Source organism: Lycorma delicatula, chromosome 4, assembly GCF_047948215.1.
Source record: "Lycorma delicatula isolate Av1 chromosome 4, ASM4794821v1, whole genome shotgun sequence".
Classification (NCBI taxonomy): Eukaryota; Metazoa; Arthropoda; class Insecta; order Hemiptera; family Fulgoridae; genus Lycorma; species Lycorma delicatula.
In genome coordinates, this window is record NC_134458.1 from 111197710 (window position 1) to 111225123 (window position 27414).

The 27414-nt window shown below is 28.5% G+C and overlaps 1 protein-coding gene across 3 annotated transcripts in view; it reads right to left on the minus strand.

Annotated features, from left to right (window-relative positions):
- Positions 1-27414, minus strand: part of LOC142322917 (parathyroid hormone/parathyroid hormone-related peptide receptor-like) — a 496010-nt gene that overhangs the window by 338307 nt on the left and 130289 nt on the right. For 2 of the 3 annotated variants that reach the window (XR_012755963.1, XM_075362004.1), the window contains exon 2: positions 14813-14862. Coding sequence is in view for 2 of the 3 variants with exons in the window: in XM_075362004.1 (XP_075218119.1) it covers positions 14813-14815 (3 nt within the window). In the remaining variant the exon portion in view is untranslated. Of the gene's footprint in view, positions 1-14812; positions 14863-26521; positions 26591-27414 lie in introns of those variants that run through there. The other variant, XM_075362005.1, reaches the window with a different exon arrangement.

Here is a 27414-nt window from a genome sequence, read left to right on the forward strand (position 1 = left end):
TGATGAAGAATACAAATGTTTAACCTAAAAATACGCTTCTAAATAGATGTTAAGAACTGCCACACTAGAGGAGAATTTAAATTAATGAATTGTTTGAATAGGAAAGTTGAAAAGGTATATTATCGATTAAAATTAATCCATGTGTTGTTAGATAGATCAGAAATATAGTGTTTTAATGTTCCATTCATTGCAATTACCACACACAAAGTTATTCGTTCATGCGCATTTGCACACAATTATTATAATTATTAAAATTTTTATATTTGCTTGTTTAGACGAAAATTCTCTCCCTGCTAAATGGTTTTTTATCGCTCCCATGTTACAAACTAATTAAATTTGTTTAGAAGTACTCTACGTCTTCAGTTTTTATTAAAAAAGTAAAAAATCTTAGTTAAAGGTTCTGATAACGTACAAAAAAATATTGAAAGATATTAACTTTAGACAAAAAATTGATTTCTAAACTTTGACAATAAAATATTTTGTATTTTTTTTTTTTTTTTTAGTTTTAATTATGATATTTTCTTGTAACATTTTTATGATCAATGTTAGTTAAAATAAAAAAATATTCATTTTAATAAATAATATGGTGTAGCCTTTTTCAATTATCGATATTTTATTATAGCAACATTATTATACAAGTATAAAACAGCTTAACGTTTAAAAAAAAAACAAAGAATTACTGAGATTGCACGTAAAAAATATTAATCACATCATCGTGGTATTTGTTTATATACTTTTGTTTGTGAAAAATAATCAGCAGAAAAAAATATTATATTAAACTGAAAAATTGTTGATAACTTTTATAAAAATTGAACCTGTACCAGCCGGTACATGCGACTCCTTCCGGAAAGGAGAGCGCATTGCTTCCTCCAAACACTAGGTCCCCAAGGACCTTCCAACAGGAAGGCGTATTCCTGTTAGGCCAAAACGTACTAGTACCGATAGGGCTTCAGGGGACGTACTGGAGGGGAATCACGCCGGGAATACAAAGCTCATATGCGTCTAGTCTCCCACGATTTTTTTTATTTATTTTATTAATATTAAATTAATAATTAATGTGATGGATGATCAGCCTACAAATCACTGCACATTTTCTCAAATCGTGAGATTAAACACGAGCACTCTCATTTCCTTTTCCACGTTGATTTTTGCTGCCACCGCCAAAAACCCATCTTCGCACAAACACGACGTCGAAAATTAAATTAAAATCCGCTAAACCTTATCACTTAGAAGGGGATATTCATTTTTATTGAAATCCAAAATTCCATCAATTCTATACTACCAAATTTCTTTCAAACTTTTGTCGCAAGATAACTCGATAAGATTCTCTTCTTTCGCAGAAGTAAATTCAGACGGAGCACTACTTTTAAATGGCTCTTGAATCCATGTAAACCTACCAAAATTTTCATTTTAAATGTGTAAGTTGTTTATCGGGTGTAGATCGAGGGAAACATCCTTAGTAAAGAATGCTTCTCTTGATCTTTTTTGCCTCCCTCGAATTGTCATTGGCAAGACCGTATGTAAAATGCATATAAGCGAGTTCATTATTTATATAATTTTGATTCATTTTAAATGAATCAAAACACGAATTTAACACGATTAATGACAAATTTTTAATAAAAACCAAATATTTTCAAAATTCAGTGTACAGATATTACAATTCAATTGAAGTAATAGAACATGAAACTGTTTTGTTTATAAGTGAAAGAAAAACAATGTAAGGAAAAAAGAAAGTAAAAAAAAAAAAAACAGCTGTTTCAGATGCAATTATCACAGAGCACTTATTTATAGCCTTTTTGATTAATAAAATTTAATTGTATATGGAGTTAACTTTTTTTTTCATTTTCAAAGTTTGTTTGAATAAACTATGTATTTGATTTTCATATATTTTTATTACTGAGAATTAATTATTTCTAGAGTAGCTCTTACAATAATTATTATTAAATTTCCATAATGTAGAATTTTTAGCAATTTTAATCAGAAAATTTGATTTAATTATCAAGTGAGTCACGGTAACAAACAAATCAAGATGGCCGCCATATCGGTTGGGTTGTACTTTTTGCAATATCTTTGTTGTTTGTTGTCGGATTTTTACGACAAGGTGTAGTTTTGTTCATAAAAAAATGCTTCATCATTTTTTACAACAAAAAACTTGATAACTCTAATAATTCGTATGATATTTAAGATTGAAAAATTGAAACGACCGAAATTTTTTAATTTGTCAACGAAGAGTATTGTTACTTTTTTTCTTAATAAAAAAATGTTAGTATAAAATAAAGTTCAAAATTTTATTGAGTTATCACCAACCGCTCTTGAAAAATATTTTTTTTTTGCTTAAAAAACACAAAATGGTGGACAGAAAATTAAATTAAAATCCGCTGAACCTTATCACTTAGAAGGGGATATTCATTTTTATTGAAGTCCAAAATTCCATCAATTCTATACTACCAAATTTCTTTCAAACTTTTGTCGCAAGATAACTTGAAAAGATTCTCTTCTTTCGCAGAAGTAAATTCAGACGGAGCACTACTTTTTAATGGCTCTTGAATCCATGTAAACCTACCAAAATTTTCATTTCAAATGTATTTCTCAAACCAGATAATTAACTGTGATAAGTGCCTTTCAAACATGGTTTTTATATCTTGAGAAAGATCAAGTTCATTTGATGTCAAAAATTGCTGCAATATTAAAAAACAATCTTTGCCTGCATCTTCATTAAATTTTCTTCTCCATTGTTGAGCTTTTTATTATAAAAGCTGATATTTTTTCTGTGGACTTCAAAAGCTGCATGTTTTTTCCCTGTAGAGAGAGAAAACATTCCATTGATAAGGGAATTAGCTTTTCAAAAATGTCATATAAATATGCCAGTTTTATTAAAAAATCGGCATCAGCAAAATCTTCTGCATCTTTATGTCCTTGCTCTTTAACGAAAATAAAAATTTCTTGCCGCAAATCAAAGGTACGGAATAAAACATTACCACGAGACAAAAATATTACCATCATGCACTGCTTTAGTACAACGAAGACGAGTGTTCGGCTTCCATATCCTCGCACAGTTTTTTAAAAAACCTTGCTTTCAATGGACGAGATTTTATAAAGTTTACCACATTCTAACACCTGATTCAGTGCAGGACTCAGATGCTTTGACGCAAGCGCTTCTCTATGAATAAAGCAATGGATCCACAGTTCATATGGTGATTTGCTTCGAATAAGTGCCTGTAATTCTCTATAGCAGCCAGACATGGAGCGAACTCCATCAGTACAGACACCAACGCACTTAGGCCAATTCAAATTATTTTCAGATATGAATATATCAAGAATCTCGAACAGGTCCTGAGCCTTCGCTCCTGCAATGATATTTTTACAAAACAGAAGGTCTTCTTTAATATTATTATCATCTATAAACCATACGTACCATATCAAATGAGCATCCTTATTGTTATCCGTAGCCTCAACTAGCTGCAATCCAAATTCCACTTCTTTAATTTTTTCAATTAATTAATCATTCATATCCTCCGCCGTATGTTGTATTCTCCGACTAATTGTGTTATTGGACAAAGGTACTTTTAAAAGCAGCTTTCCAGCAGACACACCAACCATGATATTCACCATATATACAGCAACCAGTAGAATAAGTTCTTCTACGATGGTATGAGGCTTCTTACATTTCACGATTTTTTAAGCTACCTTGTAACATGCTAGTAAAGCGTAGTTTGGTATTGATGTAGTCTTAGAAAATGTAATTTTTTTCTTGTTTCAGTTCTCTTACCTAACTGGCAAAAAAAAACCAGGTTTGCCAACCATACTGTGGTGATTAGCTTCTAAATGGCACGCAATTTACTTGGCAGCATACACTCCGCTGCCAAAACTTTCATACACAACACACTCTGTGGTCTCTTTTCGTCATTAATTTCTGTTGACGTAAACCAAACTCTAAATAACCGTCATCATATTTACGATATTTTCGTTTCTTCACAGTCATGTCTCTGGTTGAAGACATACTTTCTTTATTTGCACTATTACATTTTTTACTGTTCAAAAATCGGTCCATCATTAAAGACACAAGAGCAAAAAATCACAAAACTATTTATCAAACACAACAAACAAGAAGTAATATAATACTAGCTACACTACATTAACTAACTTATATTACTGTTTATTTATATGAAGTGCTGAGTTTAATTTATAAACTCAGACTTAGATTATAAACCGACTGACTGAATCAAGCCGACAGCGCTTGCTTATATGCTTCCGCAAGATCTTCCAGAACAGTCCAAATATGTCGCGAAGGGTCTATGCACCTCGACGTGTCTAGTGCGATCGAGAAGGCGCAGCGTTGCCGGCTCGCGTTCGCTAGAATATTCTGCGCCTGCGACTTTCTTTACATTTATACAGAGTCAAGTAAAAAAACTACACAAAAAGATCTAGATATTTTTATCTTCTCACTTTGTTTTTTTTTTTTTTTTTTTGTTTAGTTAGGCCAAATATAAATGACCTGATTCTATTAGTTATCAAGGTTTTACAATATTTCAGGGCGCCCTGTGAAGAGGCCGCGGCGCACAGTTTGGGAAACATTGGTATAACAAATAAAAAGTTACTTAGATATCTTTTTTGGGGGTGAGGGTAAATTATGATGAAATTTTATTATACATAATATTATTATTAAAAGTTTATTACTTAAAATTTTAATATTACTAAAAGTTTAAAGAAACAAGAAAAAACTATAAAAAAATATAAATTTATTACTCTTTATTAGCTTCCCACCCCAACATTTGCCTCTTAAGTTTTTTCGGGTCGATAACACTACTAATATGTGTAGAAGAAGTCATTTGAAAAATTCTGTTAAAAAATATAAAATAAATAAAAAGACAACTTTTTCAATTTTTGAGAAACAGAAATTTTTTTTGTAAATGGTAAAATAAGCACGCATGTATGTACTGAACTTAATTTTGGGATTATGTTAGCAAATTTTGAGGAAATTGACCCTCGAAAGTCCCACTCTTACCACCTGGAGGTATTGACCTCAAACTTTTGATGATAAAGGCAATGCATGTTTAGTGCTATCTTGCACGGGCAGTTGATGCACTGCCCGTGCATCAACTCAGGGGCACCGTTTGCAATCCAATAACGAATGTAGCCATCATCTGACTTCAACCATTTTCATAACCGTTGAATTATGTACAGGAGGTACTTAATCCAGTAATAACCTCAGTCACATAAGTGATATTCTAAGGATAAAAATAATTTTAAATTATGTCACTGTGGATGGGAATCAAACCTTTAGCTTGTATAAAGATTACAATATTCAACAAGGTAGTTTCCACTTTGCATTCAAAATTTCCACAGCAGTTTATTCATAATTTAAAAAAAATATTTTATGACTTGGATTATTAAGGTTCTGATCATCGTACTCCAACAATCAATAAAATAATTCAACATTAATAGTACTACTATTAATGTTAAATTTTTTAACATAATTACTCATAATCCTACCTTTATGTTAAATTTTTCAAAATCATAGAATTTAGTTCAAGTTTAATAAATATCTACATATATATATATATATATATATATATTAAATAATATTTAATCCATAAAAAATTAGGTTGATCACACCTGACAGGGAAAAGGGAATTTCTTAAAAGAAAAAAGAATGGAATTACAAGCAGCGATGGGTAGGAGCCAGTGTTACGTGACCGAAATAATGCAATCCTATTGGCTTGTGAAGCTGTAAAGATATTTCTTTATTACTCGTATAAAAATGACAAGTGTGACCGAGATTTGAATCCAAAAACGTTCAGGTTAAAAATAAAGGCGCTAATACGCGTATTACTGCATTCAGAGATAATAATTAATAGATTTTAATGAAATATTTTTTAAAAAAAACCTGTTTTTACTTTCTAACAGAAAAAAAAACAGGTATTGGTTAACTTACAGCGAAACTCGAAACTAAGGTTTCTTTATAGTAGGGCTTTTATCCTCTTTATGTCATTCGCTTCAATAGAGTACGGTTTGGTCAATTCTTTAACTCTTATCTGTTGCTAGCCATCCGCTTTATTTTTCTTCTTTTACCGTTACTGTGCATTCGCTTCCATTTATATAATAGCAAAATATATTCTCCTTTACTGAACTAAATAAAACATAGTATTTATCAATATTATGTGTGTTTAATACCTAAGTACTATAACACTTCTTCACAGAATTTTTTATTTTATCACTTATCCAGTGACTTAAATAGTTTTAAATTTTATGAAAATTATTGAAATTTTACTAAATTTTAATTAAAAATTCTAAAATTTTATGAAACTTAAACCATTTCTTTATTCTCTGATATTAAAATTATTGTAATACAAAATAATCCAGCTAATCTTATTAAGACTTTTACAGAATATTTATGTAGCAGTGGTAAGTTTCATTCCATTCAGAAACATATGAAACGGATTATCAGGGAGGGATGCAAAGAGACATGTAAAGAAAAATTATAAAAACTTAATTATTTGCTACTCTGATTGTGTATATGTATAGTAGTTAACTAATTATTATCAATAATATTGTTCGAATCAATAACCATCTTGGTTTATTACCTCGGTTAGGTGTACTAATTCTATATGTTAATTTCGTTGGTTTATAATTCAAATAAATAATAGTCATTTTTTTGCCATGATAAGTATAATTTAATACAATCTTTACATTATAAAATATTACATTGTTGAATGTGCTATGAGTTGATTAGCATGTACAAGATGATAGTATGAAGTGTAGATGAAGACTGAACAATGCAATAAATTAGATACATTTTTACTGTAAAATATAAGCTGGTAACATCGGCCAGCTGAATATAAAAAAAAATTATTCTTACAAAGGAATAAGAAGAAATAGAAAGATTATATACTTATTTACTTTTACAAATGAATAAGAAGAAAAAGATACATGAGTCTTAACATAACTGCCCGTCAAAAATTCTGATGATTTTTTTTTTTACAATATTAACAATGAAAATATGACAATAATAATATTAATAATGATTGATTTGTAATCACATTAATTTTTATGAATGATTATAAAATTAACAATATAATTGTAAACAAATGAATCATAAAATTATGAATAAGTAAATAATATAATCTATAATGTTGTACCTTAACAATAACAAATAATATTAGTTTATGTAATTATCATAAACCTTACTTTAAATAAACTTTAATTATCATAAAATTTGCTAATTATGGATATTCATTATATAAATAGTATAATTAAGTTGGTAAATATTGTAATCTACAATTTATTTTGAAATTGTATTCACATTCCTTATCACATATTGATAATAATTATATAATAATAGTAAAGCTCACAGTTATCTTAACTTGTTTTATAAACCATATTTTTCTTTGTGTATATATATATATATATATATATATATCGACTTATATATATATAAGTTGATCTAAATCAACGATCTGAACATTTCAATTGTATCTAAAATCATAATAGATCTAGGATTTCTCCTGAAGTATTGTTCATGTATCTACTGTGAAGATGTATCCAATTGTGAGCAACTCATTCCATTGACAATTTGTGTACATAATTTCAGTAAATTGATTAAATATTAAATAAATAAATCTTGGGAAATCTATTCCTCATACAAGCCAATTAATAAATCATCTATGATGTCTTAATGCACCACAATAATAAATAAATAAATAAAACATATAATGTGTATGTACATATTATATGTATGTATATATATATGTTATATGCCTGTGTGTATGTATGTAAGTAGTATCGTAACTACATAGATTGTTTAGGAATATAAGAATAATATGAATGTGAAATCACAAATAAATTAATATAAATATGCAGATTAGTTGTAATACAATATTGTTGTTATAGTAATACAATATTTATGAACATATTAACAATCATACTATGTGAAAATAAATCAAACGATATTATAATAACAATAAAGTATATGAATATAAAATCAATCATTAGAGATTGGTAATAGGCATAATTTATGCACAGGTCTCCCAAATTGACCATTAACGGTATGTACCACCAACAACCCTTACTGGGTTGTGAACCCGGATAAACCTGGGTGACAATTCCATGTTTCCAATGCATGGGTGAAGAATTTTCGTTTGTGATTAATACTATGTCTCCAACACAAATGTTATGGGAAGGAAAACGGAATTTATTGCGTTACTGAAGATAATGTAAATAGTCCTTAGACCATCGTCTCAAAAAATATATTACACAAATTTTTGGAATAGTTTCCTACAGCCTAAGCGGATAATATCAATTTTTTGGTAATTGGGTTCAGGCAAAGAGGTGTGTGGATATCCAATGAGAAAGTGTACCGGTGATAAAATTTCTGGATCTCTGTGATCTGTAGAAATAACGAAAATAAGACGGGAATTTAGACAGGCTTCAATTTGAGTTGAAACTGTATATTATTCCTCAAAAGTAAGAATTGTTTATCCTATTACGCGATGCATTTGATATTTGACGCTTTTGATTGCGCTCTCCCATGAACCACCAAAGTCGAGAAAAGAGGGTGGAATAAATGAACAGGTTATACTTTGTATAAATAAGAATGCTTGAATGTCTGACTTAAGTTTTTCTGAGTTTTAAAGTAGAAATAAATTATAAATGATATTTCGGCACAACGGAAGTTGGAACCATTATCAGAAAAGACTTGAGTAGGGATACCGTACTGAAATAAATCTTTTAAATGCTGCAATGAACGACTGTGAAGTCAGGTCAGAAACTAATTCTAAGTGAATAGCTTTGGTAGTGAGACATATAAAAAGCGCGTTATAAGATTTAATCAAAGTTTTAGACAACTGAACTCCATGACAAATCATGTTGGACCGCCGTAGTCTACTGCGCAAGTAGAGAATGGTCGGAAAGGGATTACTCTGGAAGGTGATAGCTGACCAAGCTGTTGAACCTGGATTTTTGCATTAAAATTTCGAAAACATATCATATATGAATGATAGAAGAAGTAATTCTTCTACCGTTTATTATCCAAAATTTTTACTTAATGAATGATGTGTTACTTGAACACCAAAATGCAAAAGACGCAAATGCTCAGCATTAATAATAAATTTTGTAATATTTTCAATTGGGTGTAAAATTAGGGATTGTTTAATACGGTAATATAATACAGTGTTGTAATCTGCCTCCTACACGAAGTAAACCTAAATTATCCAAGAATGGATCAAGTGATATAAGTTTGCTTTGATTAGCCATAACTTATTTTTAAGATTGTTAATTTCATTACCGAAATACAAGTATTGTGATTGTTGTATGAAAAAGTTAGAGTATTATTTAGTTCCTTTGTAGTTAGGGAAGCACTGATTCGTTCAGATTGTTTTGATTTAACGTTGTGAAGAAATCTAAAACAAAACTGAATGTGCTAATTAAAGTATGTGGAGATGACAATCTTTCTGTGTAATCGAATACAACTGTAGATACAAATGATATTGACATAGTTCTGCGTTTTTCTGTTAAACATTCAGAATTCATATTATAATTTTTAATACTAATATTGTGATTATTTGGCCAATGGCATGATGATTGTAAAAGCAAATAAGGACTATGACGCCAAAGTGACATATTAAGTAATTGATTTGTAGTACAATCCCTAGACAATAAGTCAGCTAGATTTTCAGAAGATTTGACGTAATGCCAATTAGCAGTTGAAGTATTTCGTTGAATCTCGGAAATTCTACTACCGACAAATACTTTTCAATTAGATGATTGTCCACGAATCCAATATAATTCTGTTGTAAAATCTGTATAAAATGTATTTCATCATTTCATCATCACACCTACAATAACAAATTGGTAAACAACCACAGAGTTCAAGCCTTGGTAATGTAATTTGTTTTAAGGAAGCTAATTTTTATTTAGAACAAAGCAGATTAGATGAGATTGTACGGTTAGCGAATAGAGTTCGTATATAGATGCAACAGCCATAGCTCTTATCATCGGAAGCATCGGAAAATCCATGTATTTGAATTGAATTAACCTTACTACCATTGTTAGGTTTTACGGATCGATTTATTTTAATTGATTCAATTAAATGCAACTGATTGTACAACTTGAGCCATTGTGTTAATCATTTCTAGAATGTGTCAAATCATTAAATATATTGAAATAATGTTGTCAATCTAAAGCATTACGTCTAAATGAAGGTATACTTCTGGGTTGTAATTGTATTTGTTTAGTTGTTGTGTTTAAACTAATTTCTTGAGTAGATGAGTTTTTACAAGTACAAATATAATGTTAGTAATTCTAATATATATGTTAATCAGTCAATATGTACATTTATTAACTAATAATATAAAAATTATTAAGTAGATAATGTAAATCTATATGCATTATTAATTAAACATACATTTATAAACTAACAGTGAATTTATTGATTAACATAAACGAACCGGCGACATACATTTACAGAATAATTAATAGTGCATTAAATCTTAGTTATTCGATGGTACATATACACACACAATCAAAAATCTCAGTAAATAAAAAAAATATTTGTGCTAAGAATTTATTTTAAATCACATTTTTCAGCTTAATACGAGTATAAATATTAGAATAGAAGTAATATTTCAATTCCATTCAATCTGAATTCAATGTACAGCTGAGTTAATACTGTTTGCTCAGTTGAGTCGATCTGTAGTTGTACAGTTTTTTTAATAGTTTTTAGACATGTGTTTGGCATTTTTCTACCAAATCATGTAATCTAGTATTTAATTATTCTTTACGTTACGTGATTCCGTATTAAATTCAGAAACATTTTAATGACAAAAAATCGAAAATTTTTTACGTAACTGTTTAAAAATCATTCATATTTATCTAGCAAAATAATGGAAAATATACAATAAAAAAATATTTAAATACATTTTAACAAACTATTACATCAGCATGTTGTATATTTGCTGATAAATGTTTGCACCTTAATAATTTGCTGTATAATAACAAACAAAAATCGAGATTGGGCTTATTTTATTTCCAATCATTTGTTTATATCGAAGAAATGTTGTTTAATTATTGAAATAATTTTCAAGAAAAATTAAACAAAATTTTCCTTTCTTAAAATGTTTAAAAAGTATGATTAAAACTGTTATGAAACGATGCTGTAGATCACCTAGATTACTTTCTATTATAATAATTTTAATATCAGACGCAATAAAAAAGTGGTTGAAATTTCTTAAAGTTTTTTTTAAAATTCACTAAAATTCACATGAAATTTTGTAAAAAAAAACTTTTATTTTCCCAAAATTTATTAACATTGTAACGTATATGAACCCACATTTCATTTGAATTCTCTACTGGTCTCGTGTTTGTGGAAGTTTAATTTTTTTGGTAGTAGAAGACATGGTGCACGCGCTGCAAATATGTGTTTAGCTTTCGTGTAAATTACTATTATATTTATTTTTTTTTTTTTTAAATCCTTATTGATTTAACTTATCTTCTCTATTGTTTATATCCCGTTGTAAATTGGAGAAATAGAAAGACCATGCGAAGGGCCACCTGTCTTCCATATATGGCGATACAGTATGAATTTAAAAAATAGATTGTTTGATAAAATTCGAAATTAAAACGTCTTTATACCTCTTAAAGTAAGATCATTTAAAAAATTTGTGATTGAATTTTTTAAAGAAAGAAACTAGTTTACTGGGTTGTATAAAGATATTCAGGTTTTATTAATCTGGTGTATAAGATAAAAACTATTGTAAAATGAAAGATGGGAATGTATAAAATAGATAGCTTATGCAGTAAAATCTAAAAATTATTTGGAGGTTAGAAGAATTATTCTGAGAATGAAAGAGCGGAACCATTAATATAACTTATTCCAAAAAAAATCTTATAAATCAAATTACATCTAATTCAATTATTACTTAATGTTTCTGAAAAATTTTCAAAATAAATAATTTAATTAATAATTATGGAATTTCTTAAAAAAATGTAACCAAGAAAGATGTTTATGACCTATTTATCACTAGTGGATTTTGTATTAGTGAAAAGTTTCATTATAGCGCAGATTTGCTTTTTGGATTAGCCAGCTTATATCCTTCAGCCACAAACAAGGAATTGTTTGATAATAAAATAAAACTGTTGTACGATTTACCGTCGAGAATCTGCTCCAATGGATAACATATATAGAATGATTCACAAAGTATATGACAAACTTCAGGACAGGTTCTACTGATGAAAATGAAAAAAAAAATCGTATAAACATAAACGCTTCGTTGATGAGTGTAGGCTGACGAAAGATTTTGGTCTGAGTGTTACGCTTTCAGTAAAATTAAGCCAGATTGTAGCTCTTGAGAAGCAAATTAAGGGCTAAATTTACTGGTTTTATATGAAATCTGACCTAATGAAATTTAAAAGATAGCTTTCAAAATTTTTAGTAATTTTTAGTAATTTTCGAAATATCATGAATAAAAGCCAAAAGATTGGACTGGAAAAATATACTAATTTAGGTTTGGCTTAAAATTACTTCGTTAAATGGCTAATAAACACATAAAAATTGAAAACTTGTAGAAAATTTTATTCTGAGTAAAATGGTATGAATAAAATTCACGAAATTAAATGCGAACATAAAGATTTAAAGGTTTATTTTAAACAAAATACACCAAAATGGGGCAGATTTAAAATAAGAATTAAACTAAAAAAGTTTTCGCTACTACAAAAAATAAAAAATAAAATATTTTAGACTTTTATCCCAGATTTTTGGCAAACTACTAAAAATACAATTCTGGGAACTATTTTTCAAAACGTATTAGGTTAGATTTCAATTAAAATCATTAAACTTACCCCTTAATTTGGGTCCCAAGAATTACAAACTGATTTAATTTTATTGAAGTCGTAGATATAAGACCGAAATCTTTCGCCAGCTGACACTCACTAACGAAGCGTTTCCGAACCTGTATTTAAACGAATTTTTTTCTTTGTTTTTTCCAGTGAAAAATTTCTGAAAATTTTTATACTCTTCGTGAACCACTTGTATTATATTACTTTCAGTCCTTTTCGGTAGATTTCATAAGAAAGATACCTATTATAATGGGTACCATGATTCGGCTTCCAGAAAATTTCGACATATCTTTGCGTTTCACATCCCCCAGACCCCAAAACCACCGTCACTTCAAAAGTTTATATATAAATAAATAAATAAATATACATATATATATATATATATATATATATATATATATATATATATTTCACTTTCTTTTGGACACGATAATTGCCGTAATTTTGAGTCACTTTCAAATTGATGTATAAAATATAACGACCTAAAATCTCGGTCGAATTCGTTAATGGGCAAAATCGGAATATGGGAGGGAGCTTTTTCCAAAAAAACAAAATATCGCTATAACATTCTTGTTTATGTAAATTATTGAATTAATTTAAAGTTCCTACTATTCTTTGGATAAGGGCCTAAATCTTATCTAAATAAAGGTTTTTGATATCACCAACTATTGATCCGTGGAGTGGAAGAAATGGGGTTTCGAAGACAAAAAAGCATACCTCCCTTAATCGGCACAGTATCGAATCGGTTTAAAGTGGTCGTTAGTTCTCTAAACATTATATATAACTTTTGTTTGAAAGAATTTTTGATATGAACTACCCTTACGGCAAGGGATGACCAAAATATTGCTGAATTGTAAGAAGATGAGGCTTGTCACATGCTAAACATGTGACATTTTTTTCACATGCAACCATTGTCGTATTGAGTAAATTTGAAGTTTTTCTTAACTTTAAGTTGGAGATCTTTTTTATCTCCTACTTAGCACCGGTGAAATCTACCTCCGCCTTCCGGCGTGCCGAAAGGGATTTTTTTAATCATATAATATTCACATCCTCATTCAAAAACATTCTCCACTTTTGTACTAACAAGAAATAAATCAACCGTTACTTTCTATATTATTCTAGTCTTACTTTTTCCATTTAAATAAAGATTTTATAACATTAAATAATGGTAAACATTTTTTTTACGAACTATTTTTTTTACAACTGTATATATTAATACAATCATATATATATATATATATATATATTAATGAATGTTTGTTTGTCTGTTTGTCCCGTATGTGTTCCTAAACCATTCATCCGATTGCGATGAAACTTTGGTGAGTTGTTGTGCGCACGCCTGCGAAGATTTCTGAATTTGTTTGGACCCGCTAGGTAGCGCTGGGGTCGAGATATTTCGAAAAATTGTATTTATGATCCGATTGGGCTCATATTCAGGACATATACTAGTAACGTGAAAATAAATATTTTTACGAAAAGTAGAAAAGGGAAATAGGGAGAAAGGGAAAAAGGGAGAAAAGGAAAAAGGTGGAAGGGAAGAAGAGAAGAAGGGAAAAAAGAAAAGTTAAATTTTGTGAAGTTCCGTAATGTTCTGTTTTTTAATGTTTTATCAAACTTTCATCTGTGTTCATTTAATCTATCTATCTATCTATATATATATATAAATATATATATATATATATATATATATATCAAATCTGGCAATGGCAAAGCATTACCAGGTCAGCTAATATATTATAAAAGCGACTGTGTTGTGGTTTAACACAAGAGCCACCCAGTGTAATTATTTGGGCAATACCGCTAAATATTGTTTGTTATGCTAGCATAGAATTTTGTAATAATTTAATTCATTATTATTAATTTCTTTACTATTTTAATCTGTTACATAATATATATCAACGAATAAATAATAAATAAAATGTTATCATGATTCATCGCCTTTTTATTAAACATTTTTGTAATAGAATTAAAATTTACTCACCATATTTGTTTATATTGTTATTATTATTTAAACGTCCTCTTTATTCTTCCCTGAAACAGAAATAATTTTAATACATTATTCTACACGTTAAGAAAAAAAATTTTGTTAATATATTTTCTTTTGATAAACAAATATATTTTGCGTTCCCGTTCCGCGGCTTTGCCCAAGCTTTATGTTTACTTGCGTTTCCCGCCGCGGTCAATTTTTTTTTATTTTATGTTTTTTTATTGAAGTAACTGGTGGCACGTGAGCCAGTTGAGTCGCATATATAGTAACAATGACAGTGGCTGTATTGGTTGAGCCGCTGTGCCGTATACCGTCGCACCCCTTAAAAAATCGAGATAAATAAAACCTGAAATTGTTTTTAAATATTTACCTGAAGGTTATTTGCAAATCTAAATCTCGTTTAGTATAGTCGAAAATTTGTAATCATTGTTCAAAATTTTTTAATTCTCTTCACCCCTTTCAAGGTCAAGTTTAAAAAATCTATATATAAAATGGTTTTTAAGTATTCACATGAAGATTGCACACATCAAAAATCAAGTTGATATCTTCATTTGTTAACAAGAAATTCAAATAATAATAAATTCATTGTTACGCCCTTTTAATCCTTTAAAATCGGAATTTCAAAAAATCTTTCAAAATGTGCACTAACACCGTAAGTGTCCACAAATTTTCATCAATTTATCTTCAGTAGTTTTTGCTGGGCGTTGATAAATCACTTACTTGTTATTTTATTTATAAAAAAAAATATATATATATATTAGCATTCATCCGTCGCGGCTTCGCCCACAATAACAGTGTAGCTTACCTGCTATATTTTTTATTAATATATTTGCTATTAAAAAAAATATAGCAGGTAAAGCTCTGCTATCTTTTTTTAATAGCAAATATATTTATTTATAAATAAAAATTATTTAATCAAGAATATTGTTTAAAATTTTCATTAATTTCCCGTCGAGGCATCATTTAATGAAAAATGATGACAATTTTTTTGTGGTATTAGAATGAATGAAATTACTATATAGTGAGCCACTAAAAATTGTCCACTCTTAAGTCAGCGCCTGCTAACTTAAACTATTGCCCTTGAGACTTATTAATCGTAATTTTTAGCATCCCGTAGCGGGGATTCTAACCCTACATGTATTTTATACTAAAAAAAATAAAATAGAATTAAAAAGTTAAAAAATACGTTATATATAAAACAATAAAGGAAATTAATAGTGAAAGATTTTTAATGGTAAAAATATAAGTAGGGAAACAATACTGAAATCTTTAAATATTTATTTTGACGGAACGAAAAGTGTAAGCTCAGATATAAAAATTTTCTCTCTAACATCAAGTTTATTTTACGTCTCAAGTGCCTTTATTTATTATATAAATAAATGGTAAACCTTACCCAAGATAAGTTAATTCTTTAAAATTATTTTTTAGATTAAGAAATTTATCTCTTATTAGCTACATAATCCGCAACATAAGCTTGTTGTTTAATAATTAAAGAAAAATTGTTTAATCATAGCATAATATTTTTCTCCTAAACAAAAGTAATGCCTGTACGAATATTATCTATCTCAGTTTCCCTTACGTCTGTGTCGCATATAAAACATCTCAGATAAGCTGCTAGATGAGTGTGAAATGAAAATAAGTATAGGAAAAACTAAAGGAATGAATTTAACAACAAAGAGGTAAGGACAACTAAAGGAAGAATAGAAAAAGTGAAAACTAAGAAAATTAAAATAAATTAATATAATTTAATAATGAAGACGCTAAAAAAATAAAAAAGCTGGGGTAGCTTAGAATAATAAATTTTATTTTTTATTAATTTTTTATAAAAGCTAACAGATTCAACTTTACGCGCAAAATATTAGTACATTATACCAAAATGTTGGAAGTATACGTCATATTGAGCTAAATTTGGATGTTACTAAAAATATCCATTCTTTTGTTGATTTTATTAATAAATTTACAATTTGTTATGTAAATATATTTTAATATCTTAAATTTAAAACATTCTAAATATAGAAACATAAATTTCTGATACAAGCTTTTAAATTAAATACATTTGCATGAAGTTCAAAAAAGTGTGGGATAAATGTAATAAAATAATCACATAAATTTACCTCCAATGAAGGGCTTTTAATGTAACTAAAAAAACGATTGGTTCGTCGTTTTACATTTTGTAAATGATTTACATAAAGATAAGGCAGGCGATAGTAATGTACTGTTTCACAAGTTTTCAAGATAACATTACATTGAGAGCCTTAATTAACAATAGACGTATTGGACTATAATTTTATATGTGATAGTGTGCGTATTTTTGATTCATCAGGCCGAAATATTTTTTTACCTCAGTGGCGGAAAGGAAGCGTCTCGGCCTTTCATTTAGAAGGTTTCAAGCTCGAATCCCGTTCAGACATATCATTTTTCATAAGCTAAAATATGTCCATTTCATATTCCCATGCACAATCATCGAGCTTATATGATTAATTAATCATAAAGCAAATTCTTATAAACTACAAATGATGAGCGGGTGAAAGAATCGATCAACTTAATTACCTAAAAATTAAATTGTAAAATTTAGAAGCGTAGTCAAATTTATTTACTAGACTTAATTTATTAATGTGTCAATTATAAAAAATGTAAAGACGGATAAGAGTAATTCAAACAAACAGTTAGGAAAAAATTAATTAATCTAATGTAATAACTTCCCGTTTCTTATTTCATCTAACAGGAAATTTCAGTTTACCCACAATATAGTCAATATATTTTTCCTTGTAGTATAATAAATATATGTACAAATTCTAAGTAGATAAACGCCCAATTACGTCATTAATACTTTTTTAAGATAATTTGATTGATACAATAATGAAACAAAATGTCTCTTCTATGATTATTTGAAATAGAAGCCACTTCTAATGTAAGTAAATTTTAAAAATTACTAGTCGGTGATCCCAACAAACAATATATTGAATTGGAATAAAAATTTCGCTAAAAAATATTTTTATTTAAAATCTAAATCAAGATAGCCGATTTGACTGTCAAATAACCATCAGCAATAGACACTATAAAAGAAGTAACATATTTAAAAATATGTAAGAAAATAAATTAAGAAAATATATGAGTTAGCAAATCTTGTTTTATGAAAAGGAAGCACAGACGAGGAAGAAAGAGGGGAAAAAGGAATGAATTGACAGTTTTGAAATGTAGAGATGGAACAGGATGAAGAAAATAAAATTGTAATATTTATTTTAATATTGTAATATTTAAACTAAATAATATCAGTTGTATAGCCGTTTAATTTGTTGTTAATTATTAATTATTGTTTACTATTATCAATATTATAGCACTGTTTAAAGTTCGTTATTGTATTTATTATGTACATAAAATGCAATAAAATTGTTTATGCAGCGCGTTATACCTCGTTTTATTGTTAATACGACTTTTCCGTCATTACAAATTTGAATGCTTATGACTCAATAACGAAGGCATTAACATAAAAACGGATATCCCCATTGTTTTTCTTGTAAAATTTTATGTCGAAATCATGTGTCATATGTCCACCTTCTTATTTAAAAAAAAAAATTAAGTTTGACTCAATATGGCGGATCCAAGATAGCTGACAAAAATTAAAATCCCACTATAATGCAGAGTTATTTTAACTACGGAGAACCACATTTCTTCCTGCCTTCAAATATTTCTCACATATGCAGTAAAAGCTGTTCTCATACTTAAATATCACTCTGTAAATTTACTATCACTATCATTACATTAATTATTTAATGAAATTTTTAAATCAATAATTAATTAAAATAAAAAAAATTAATAAATCAATTATGTAAACCAATCAATTATTTAAAAAAACAAAATTGGATGAAAGAAACAAATTTTAACATTTCAATTTAACATCAAGATAACTAATCAAATAATCACACGTCTTACCTAAATAAAAAAGTGAAATTAGCTCCAAATTATAACTTCAGTTCACAAACCAGGGAGTTTCATGAAAGTTTGCAACTCCCTCTATGAGCTCTGAGTCTGTAAACTCATGAGTTTACAGACTTGAATTGGTTTTTATGATAGGTTTATTTTACATAGACTGGTAGATCTTTTGAAAAATGTGTAAGGGACCGCAGATTATGTTTTTCCAATAACAAGAGTGTTTCTAATTAAACCCGTGTAACTTAATGAAAATCTTGTTTTTAATGATAATTTCAAAGTACTTTAGGTTAAGAACAAAGGTTTGAAACTGAATATTTTAGTGTTATTGGAAATTAATAAACTAAAAAATTTTTATTTACTTTTAAATGATCAGTTACACTAGAATAGTTCACCATTAAACTTATGACTGTGAGTTGGACTTCGTAACATAATGTAAGTACCGCCCTTTTTTCTGTATTGACAAATTGTATTTACAGTTAGATCTATATATTACTGATAGATGTGTACACTACCCTATTGTTGCTCTTTATCTTTATGTATTTTATCTCTTTTGCTTCTATATACTTATCTTTTTCTTTGTACCGTACTTTTTTAGCTTTTGAATTCTGTTCGTAACATCTGAGGAAACAAACGATCTGTCATTTTTTAAATAAATTTTATGAAAATTTAAAACCATACTCTTTTTCATTTTCTTTTTATAATAGATTTCCATCAGGTAAAAGGCTTCATAAATCGATTACATTACTTGTTCCTGCATTATAGAGAAACGCGAATTTTAATTTCGATTATATTTTTATTTAATTGTTTTATTTTTTTTGAACCCATTAAACATCAACTAATAAATAAAAGTTATATCTGATTGGAAATAAATAGGTTAATAAAATTTTTAACTGGTACGTCGTAAGTTCAGGGGTTAGAGCTTTTTTAAAATTTAGTTTTATTTTTAATCAACATCTACATCATTTTACTACTCTACTATAATTTTATTATACAGACTTATTTATTATTCAGCTCTTGTTGTAATATAAAAAATAGATAAATTCTTAGAACATATTAAAAGAATAAAACATTTTATAAGTTTATAGACATATGGACATAATAATTCGAACTTAACGACATGATTATATTGAAAATAATAGATTTTCTATTTAAAAATAAATGACGAAATATGAGTATAGAGTTTTAATTATATTTATTAAACAAATATTCAGAAATCAATTTTTATATGTTATTTACATCCATATTTAATGAACGAAATTTCGCCAGAATCCTGTTTTGAGAATTCATTTTTTACTGTTACCAAGATTAAACTTATATTATTATTCCTGCACGTATAAATTATTTATTAAAATAGAATAGATAGTTTATTTATTTATGGATTATTTATTTTTAACCTTCTATTTATTTGTTTTATAAATTGGTTCATTTATCTCATTTTTATAGACACCTCAATTTAAGTGAATATTTATTAAATGAAATACTTTATTAAAGAATATAGAATTAATGAAATAATTACATCCACACAACCATTTGTAAACACTTTCATTAACTTAACCTCAAATATTATTTTTATCTTTTCAACTTTAATTCGATAAATTCTTGCGGTTATATTTACATTCAATTTGAATCAATTATACTGATTTATATGGAAGGAAATTATACGGAAGAATTATCCCTTACAGTTAATTTTACTTTTTACTTATTATTTGAGATTATTGGTTTGTTTCTTGCGCTATGCTAATTGATATTTAAGAAACTGTCGTGGTAAAATAAAATGTTCCCTTTGTATTAAAACATGTAAAGATAGTTATTTTTTTTTTAATTTTACTCAAGTCGATCTCCATGGCTGAGTGGTTACGTCTTTGCCGTTTATCCGGAGGTTCTGGTTCGAATCTCGGTCAGGTATGGTTTCTTTTTCAACTTCTAAAAAATTATTTCATTGCCATCTGTTGACAGCTGTTACCCTAGAGCGCTACTCAGAATTAAAAACCAAATATAGATTATTAGCTCTGAGGCTTTTTCTTCAAGTAAATCATATACACTCAACACGCCTATTCATTCTTTTGGATATAGATATTTATATACAGATTATATAGATATTTAAATGGGTCAAAAAAAAATACAAAAATACAACCGGGTATAATATATATTAAGAAATCTAGTGTCACTTATAATAATCATTCATTTTTTCATAATAAATTAAGGAAGTATATATACACACACTCACATACACTTTTGTGTATATATTATTTATACATACATATATATATATGTTTATATACTATGTTTATATATATAATATATATATATTAATATAAGTAAAGTAGGTACAGTTTTGAAATATTAATGACACTTCTGCTATATAATGTTAAAAAGATTACTTTTTTTAAGTGAACGGCAAAATGTTTAATTAAACATTTTTTTTATTCTCTAAATTTAAAGAAAGGCTTTTTTACCCTAGCATGATAAACAGTTTTATATATATATATATATATATATATATATATATATATATATATATATATATAAATTATATTTTATATTTTTTTTATATATATATATATTTACAAAAGCCGACCTCTGTTGTGTAGTGTTAACATCTCAGCTTTTCATTCGGAAGATTCCAAATTTTAATTTTTCTCAGTCAGGCTCGATTTTTTTACACAAAAAATTTCTATTCAGTTATCCACGCATAGGTTTTTTCTTATGTTGTGAATTACTTATTGACCAAAAAAAAACAATTAAAGTTAAAAAAATAGATTTAAGATAGTTAAAAATTCCTTTAAAAAATTAACGATAAATTAATAATTTTATTATAACATTTATAACTTGAAATGAGTTGTTAATTTTTAAAGAATTTTATTTAATTATTTTAAATTATTTAAGACTTTAACGTAATTTATAATGAAATATAAAAGTCTTTTAAAGTACTTTAATAAAAAAAAAATATTACATAATGGTAATGATTTATCTATATACATAAAATACCATGTTTGACTGATTCCTAATCAACGCCCAGCTAAAACTAATGGACATAAATGGATTAAATTTGTAAACAAGTTCTTCTCACGGTGTAAGTGAAAACTAAGAAAGGATTTTTGAGATTCCGAGTTTAAAGGGTTAAACTAGGGTAACATTAAATTTGACTATTTTTTTAATTTTTCAGTAGGTATTAATGAAAATATCAACTTGAGTTCTGGTGTATGTAATCTTTATGTGAATATTTAACAAAAAAAATTATAAATTTTACGTAATTCGATCTTGAAAGGAGAAAAGAAAGTAAAAAAATCTTGAACAATGATTCTATATTTTCCCCGTTCCGACTAAGAGAGATAAATATCTAAAAGAAATAAATATCTAAAAACAATTTTCCGGTTTTTTTAACTTAAATTTTTAAGCGGCGCGACAGTGTACGGCTCAACCAACACAACCACTAACACTGTTACTAAATGTTCGAAGTGATTGGTTGCACCTGCCTTCAGTTATTAAAAAACATGGAATAAAAAAAAAGAAATAAGTAACGAAGTACGGTCATCTCCTAAGATCTACATCAGGTAACGCTAAGAACCGATGATGCACTCTGCGTGCTTTCTTCGGTGCCCCCGATAGAATTGCAGATTAAAGGACGAAAACTAAGGGCGTCCGGTGTAGCCAAAGATGAGGCCAATTCTATAACACGGGAACAATGGGCGGGTTCAGCAATGTGGCCGCATGTACCAGAAGAATTATCCCGGACCTGGATGCTTGGCTAGATCGCTCTCATGGCGAATTAGATTACCACACTACGCAACTCATGTCGGAACATGGTGCGTTTGAACAATACCTGCATAGGTTTGGCAGGAGAGAGTCACCCATCTGCTGTTACTGCGATGCGGTTGACGATGCCGAACACACTATTTTTGTGTGCAGACGATGGGAGGAACATCGTATAAATGCACGACTGATGCATACCCGACCGGAGCAGCTCTTGGCTATGTCCGGAAACTGGCATAATTTTGCAGTATTTGCAAGAGCAGTCCTCAGAATAAAAGAAGATGATGCAAGACGACTGGGATACTGAGGGTTTTAGTTTATAGCAGGGCTGGGGGGACAGCCCTTTCCTGAGGGTTCACATGCCCTGGTGTTTGGGTTCCCGTGATGGAGTGGGGACTCCTGGGATCCGTTAGGTGTGAATGAATGAAAAGAATGAGACCCGGCCGGCGGTGTGGGTTCGCGGATACGCTTTGGCGGCTACGGCTCCTGCGCCGTCGGTTTGAGGCTGTCAAAAGGAAAGACCGAGACCCGGTCTCGGGGGGGGGGGGCTGGTAACGGCATAGCCGGGCCTGGTTTCTTCCGTTGGAGATTAGAGGCAGGCAATTAAAAGATCCGGAAAGGACACGTCCCCGAGTCGAGTATACTTAATTGGATGTCCGGCTCGGGGATGTAGGGGGAAAAAAAAGAACCGTGCAAAAATCCTTTTTACCCGAGCGAAGCATGAGTAACCAGCTACAACTATTATTTTTTTAAAGATGGAGGCCGACTGTTATGTAACCAGCTTTCTTCAGTTCACTCTAAGTTTTGGGTCCTGTACTGACCTAATTGGCCTCTAGAGAAATTACAAAACGCTGATAGTGTTTATAGAATGAACAGTCTTTAATTTTTACTTATATTATTATTCTTGCATGAAGGAGTTTAATGAACACAGGGGGCCTGGGGTCAGAGACACTTGGGTAGTCTGGCTGACCGGTTAATATACATATATATTAAAGTGATGATATATGCTATATTAATATCCAGATGGTGCCATCAGTGTTATAATGTTTTGTTATTACACACTAACATATGGTTCCATGTAAGTAAATATTTTAGTCACGTCTTCTCTTTCTTACAGTACAGAATTATTATTTATTTTTTTACAGTTTTATCGTAAAGTTTAAATTCTACGCAGCTCGTTTAGCCTAAAGCCTAAAGCTAGTACTAAATATATTTGTATTAATTTAACAACGATTTAACTTTTTTAAATTTAAAATTTAATTTCAGAATCATAATTTTATGATCATTATTCGTTTTTACGATTTATAAATATATATTAAACGTTGTAATTACTTTCTACCTTTCATTTAACAGTTGAAAAGAATTTAAATCAATTTTAATACAACTTATACATTGAGAAATTATTTGTTTTTAAATAGGATATATTAATGTAGCAAAATTAAAATAATTGCGGTAATTTATGTATAATTATTTATTTCCATAATATATAATGTATTCTATTTCCATGAATTAAATTATTAATCGTACTAAATATATTTAAAAAGGCTGAAGTAGAATGTTATCTTTGATGTCTAATTTTCAGATTTCTGACAACGATTACATTAAGTTATACGAAAGTTTTTTTTATAATTTGTAAAATTTAAAATAGTTATTGTATATTTATTTAATGCGTAACATTCTGGGTAAGTGTATGTTTCAGATTAGTGAAATTTAATTTGTTGTGTGTACAGATACTCAATAAATAATTTAGAATGTAGGCAATAATACCTTTATCCTTATATGAAACAAGTCCCTGTTGCTGCCTATTGTACTTACTTCTAACTTTTAAGAACATTCTAGAACTCATAAGTGCTTTTGTGCATAGTAAAACATAGATTTTTAAATTATGAGAAAAGAAATTTGAAAATTTTTGATTGCATTGAGAATTTCATAATTTTTAATTTAAAAAAAAAATATCTTTACATAGAAATAGTAATTTTTAGAGTTAAAGATTATAAATTTTAAAATAACGTCTATGATGTTTGCAATAATTTATCAAGTAAATAAACATGCTGCATAAAGAAGAAAATCTTTAAAAAAATCCATTATCCTCTCAAACAACTCTGATACATATTAGATTAAAAACATAATGCCAATGAAGTTGTGAAGGGATATTTTACCACATAAATTAAAAATATACTACACTTTTCTCTCTATCCATAAGGATGAAGTTTTCCTGGAGTTATTCTTTCTTCTAAGTATTTTCTTTCTTTTTTTTATGATTTCAGTAAAAGGAATACGCAATAATAATGAAACGATATCCTAGGGATTTATTTTTAATTCAATAATCTATCGGTCTTAAAACACATTAACTACAGTAAATTAAATCTGGCTACAAGTAAAATTTCATGTGAAAATTTTTAGTTTTAATGCCAATAATTTATAAAATTAATAACAACATTAAAAGTGTAGAATATATAATTAAACTGAAGAAACTGAAAACCGCATGATCAGTGCGTACAGTCCGATTGCGGCCTTCAGTTAAGATCATTTTTCAATACGCTACATTGTCATTAATAAAACGTCTAAATTACAGAAATTAAATAGTGATACTTTTGTTTGATTTATCACAGCTGAGATGTTTTTAATGTTAACAGTAAATTTTATGGAATTGAAATTTGTATGACCTTAATGATCTTAATTTCTGATTTTTTTAATAAAAACTCTAGTAGTTGTCCTTAGCCAATTCACACTATATTCCGTAGGTTACCTTTATTTTACTTGGAAAATTAATTTGAACGGTGTTATAGCATCGATAGTGTTGTAAATCACTAACAATATAACAATTTACCTCTATTTTCTGTTCTATCTTCCGTAACTTCTCCCTTACTATTTCTCCCGTCTTTGCTTTTTTCTAAGATTTTCTTTATATTCATGTTGTTATATTAGCAAATATTTATCAGTAAACGTTAAGGAAACTCGATAACATATTAGAGTCTTCAATACATATCACACAGCCATAGATTTTCATAAACTCTTTAAAAAAAAAAATTGTTGTTACAATTATTAGTAGTATTAATGTATTTATTAGTAATGGACAGCCACAACATATATATATATATGCACTCTTATACATGTATATGTATACAGAGTAATATTAAATTGTGGAAACTGTTATATATTTAAATGATAATAGGTTGTAGAAAGAAGTGCGTATCTATATAATTACAAAAATAACTTATCACTTTATGGTGTGTTTGAAATTTTTGTCCGTCAGATTGAATCAAACTTTCTAAATAGGAATATATTATTAGTGTTGTTTATTCTTGTGAAGGGTGTTATTATTAGTGTTTGGGCCATTAATCGCATCATTAACTGTTTAAATTCTGAAGGTAAAACGAAATAAAAAAGTTGCTACGGGGATTTTAACTCGTTTATTACATTTCGCAATATTACCATTTTTGCAACTTTGCTTGTATCTCGAAAACAAAGACATTTATCGAAAGACTATTACCGATGTCGTTTTTCTCGTAAAATTTTACATTAAAATAATATATCACATATAACATTTAAATACCATCTACATCGCCTTCAAAAAAAAATTTTGATTCAGTATAGAAGTTCCAAGATGGCGGTCAAAAATTCCACACACCATAAACTAATAATTTTGTAACTATGCAGATTCGCACTTGTTTCTGCATCCTAGTATCTCTCATTTTATAAACATGTAGCCGTTTCTGTACTTTGTATATATATATATATATATATATATATATATATATATATATATCACTTTGTATATATATACATACACACGAGTTTATATTTATATGTATACTTATACACCAAGGGCGGGTCTTATGACGGCCACAGCAGGGTCTCAGTCCCTGAACTTCCGCTGTGCTCATCATCCTCTTGATTGTGAGAATAATGCTGATAAACAATAGTTAAAGTATTCAGATTTTACAAATATTTGATAAAGAAACTAAATTAAAAAAGACAGAATAATAGTAACTATGGTAACTGAAGTGCACAGACCTTTGATGAGGAAAGCTTCACAACTTCACCCCCAAGGATGCTAGACCCTCGGTTTATGGCTTAAAACATTCCTTGGGATAACACAAATGTATCCTGAAAATTTAAAAGATGTAAGTCAGTTGATTCTTCCATGATACTGACAGACAGAATGCGCCACAAACTTTCCCATTTATACATTAGATCAATGTTTCTCAACCTGGGGTTCGCGAAATTAGCCTAAAAATTTACTCATAAACAATAATGAAATCATTTTATGAGGAAAAAAATCATTTATTATAAACATTATATTTACGTTTATTAACACACATGTAAAAATAATAATTTAATAAGATGGTTGCGTTTATTTTTCATTTAAAAGTTTCCTCATACGTGAATTTATGTTAGAAACACAGTAAAGCAAATTATTTTCGAGTGATAAAAGACAATTCCTAAATTTAGTTTTTAGCGCAACCACAGACGAAAAACCCTTTTCACAGAGAGACGTGACGAAAGGGGTTAATATTTTCAATACTTCTGTGATTAAATTTCCATATTTACTTGGACGAGCATGCTAAAACATATCTAAATCTTCAGATGTGAATTGTAGTTGTAACGTTTTATCGGCAGGTATTTCGATGAACTGGTCGTGAATCTCAACTGGTAACTGAGCAGCTGCAACAACGTTTACACTAAATGGATTCAGTACCCAACTCTTTGAGAAATCGTTCTTATCTTCCGGGAAATACTCCGCCAACTGAATTTTTACCTCACCGAAATGCATTTTCATGCTATCCAAACTGTGGTGAATAATAATGTCTTCTTCATCCAATTTTTTTTCAATATTATCGGAAGTGTGTGGAAATATATCAAAATTTTTGCTTTGAGGGTAAATAATCTACATAACAAGCTTCTTA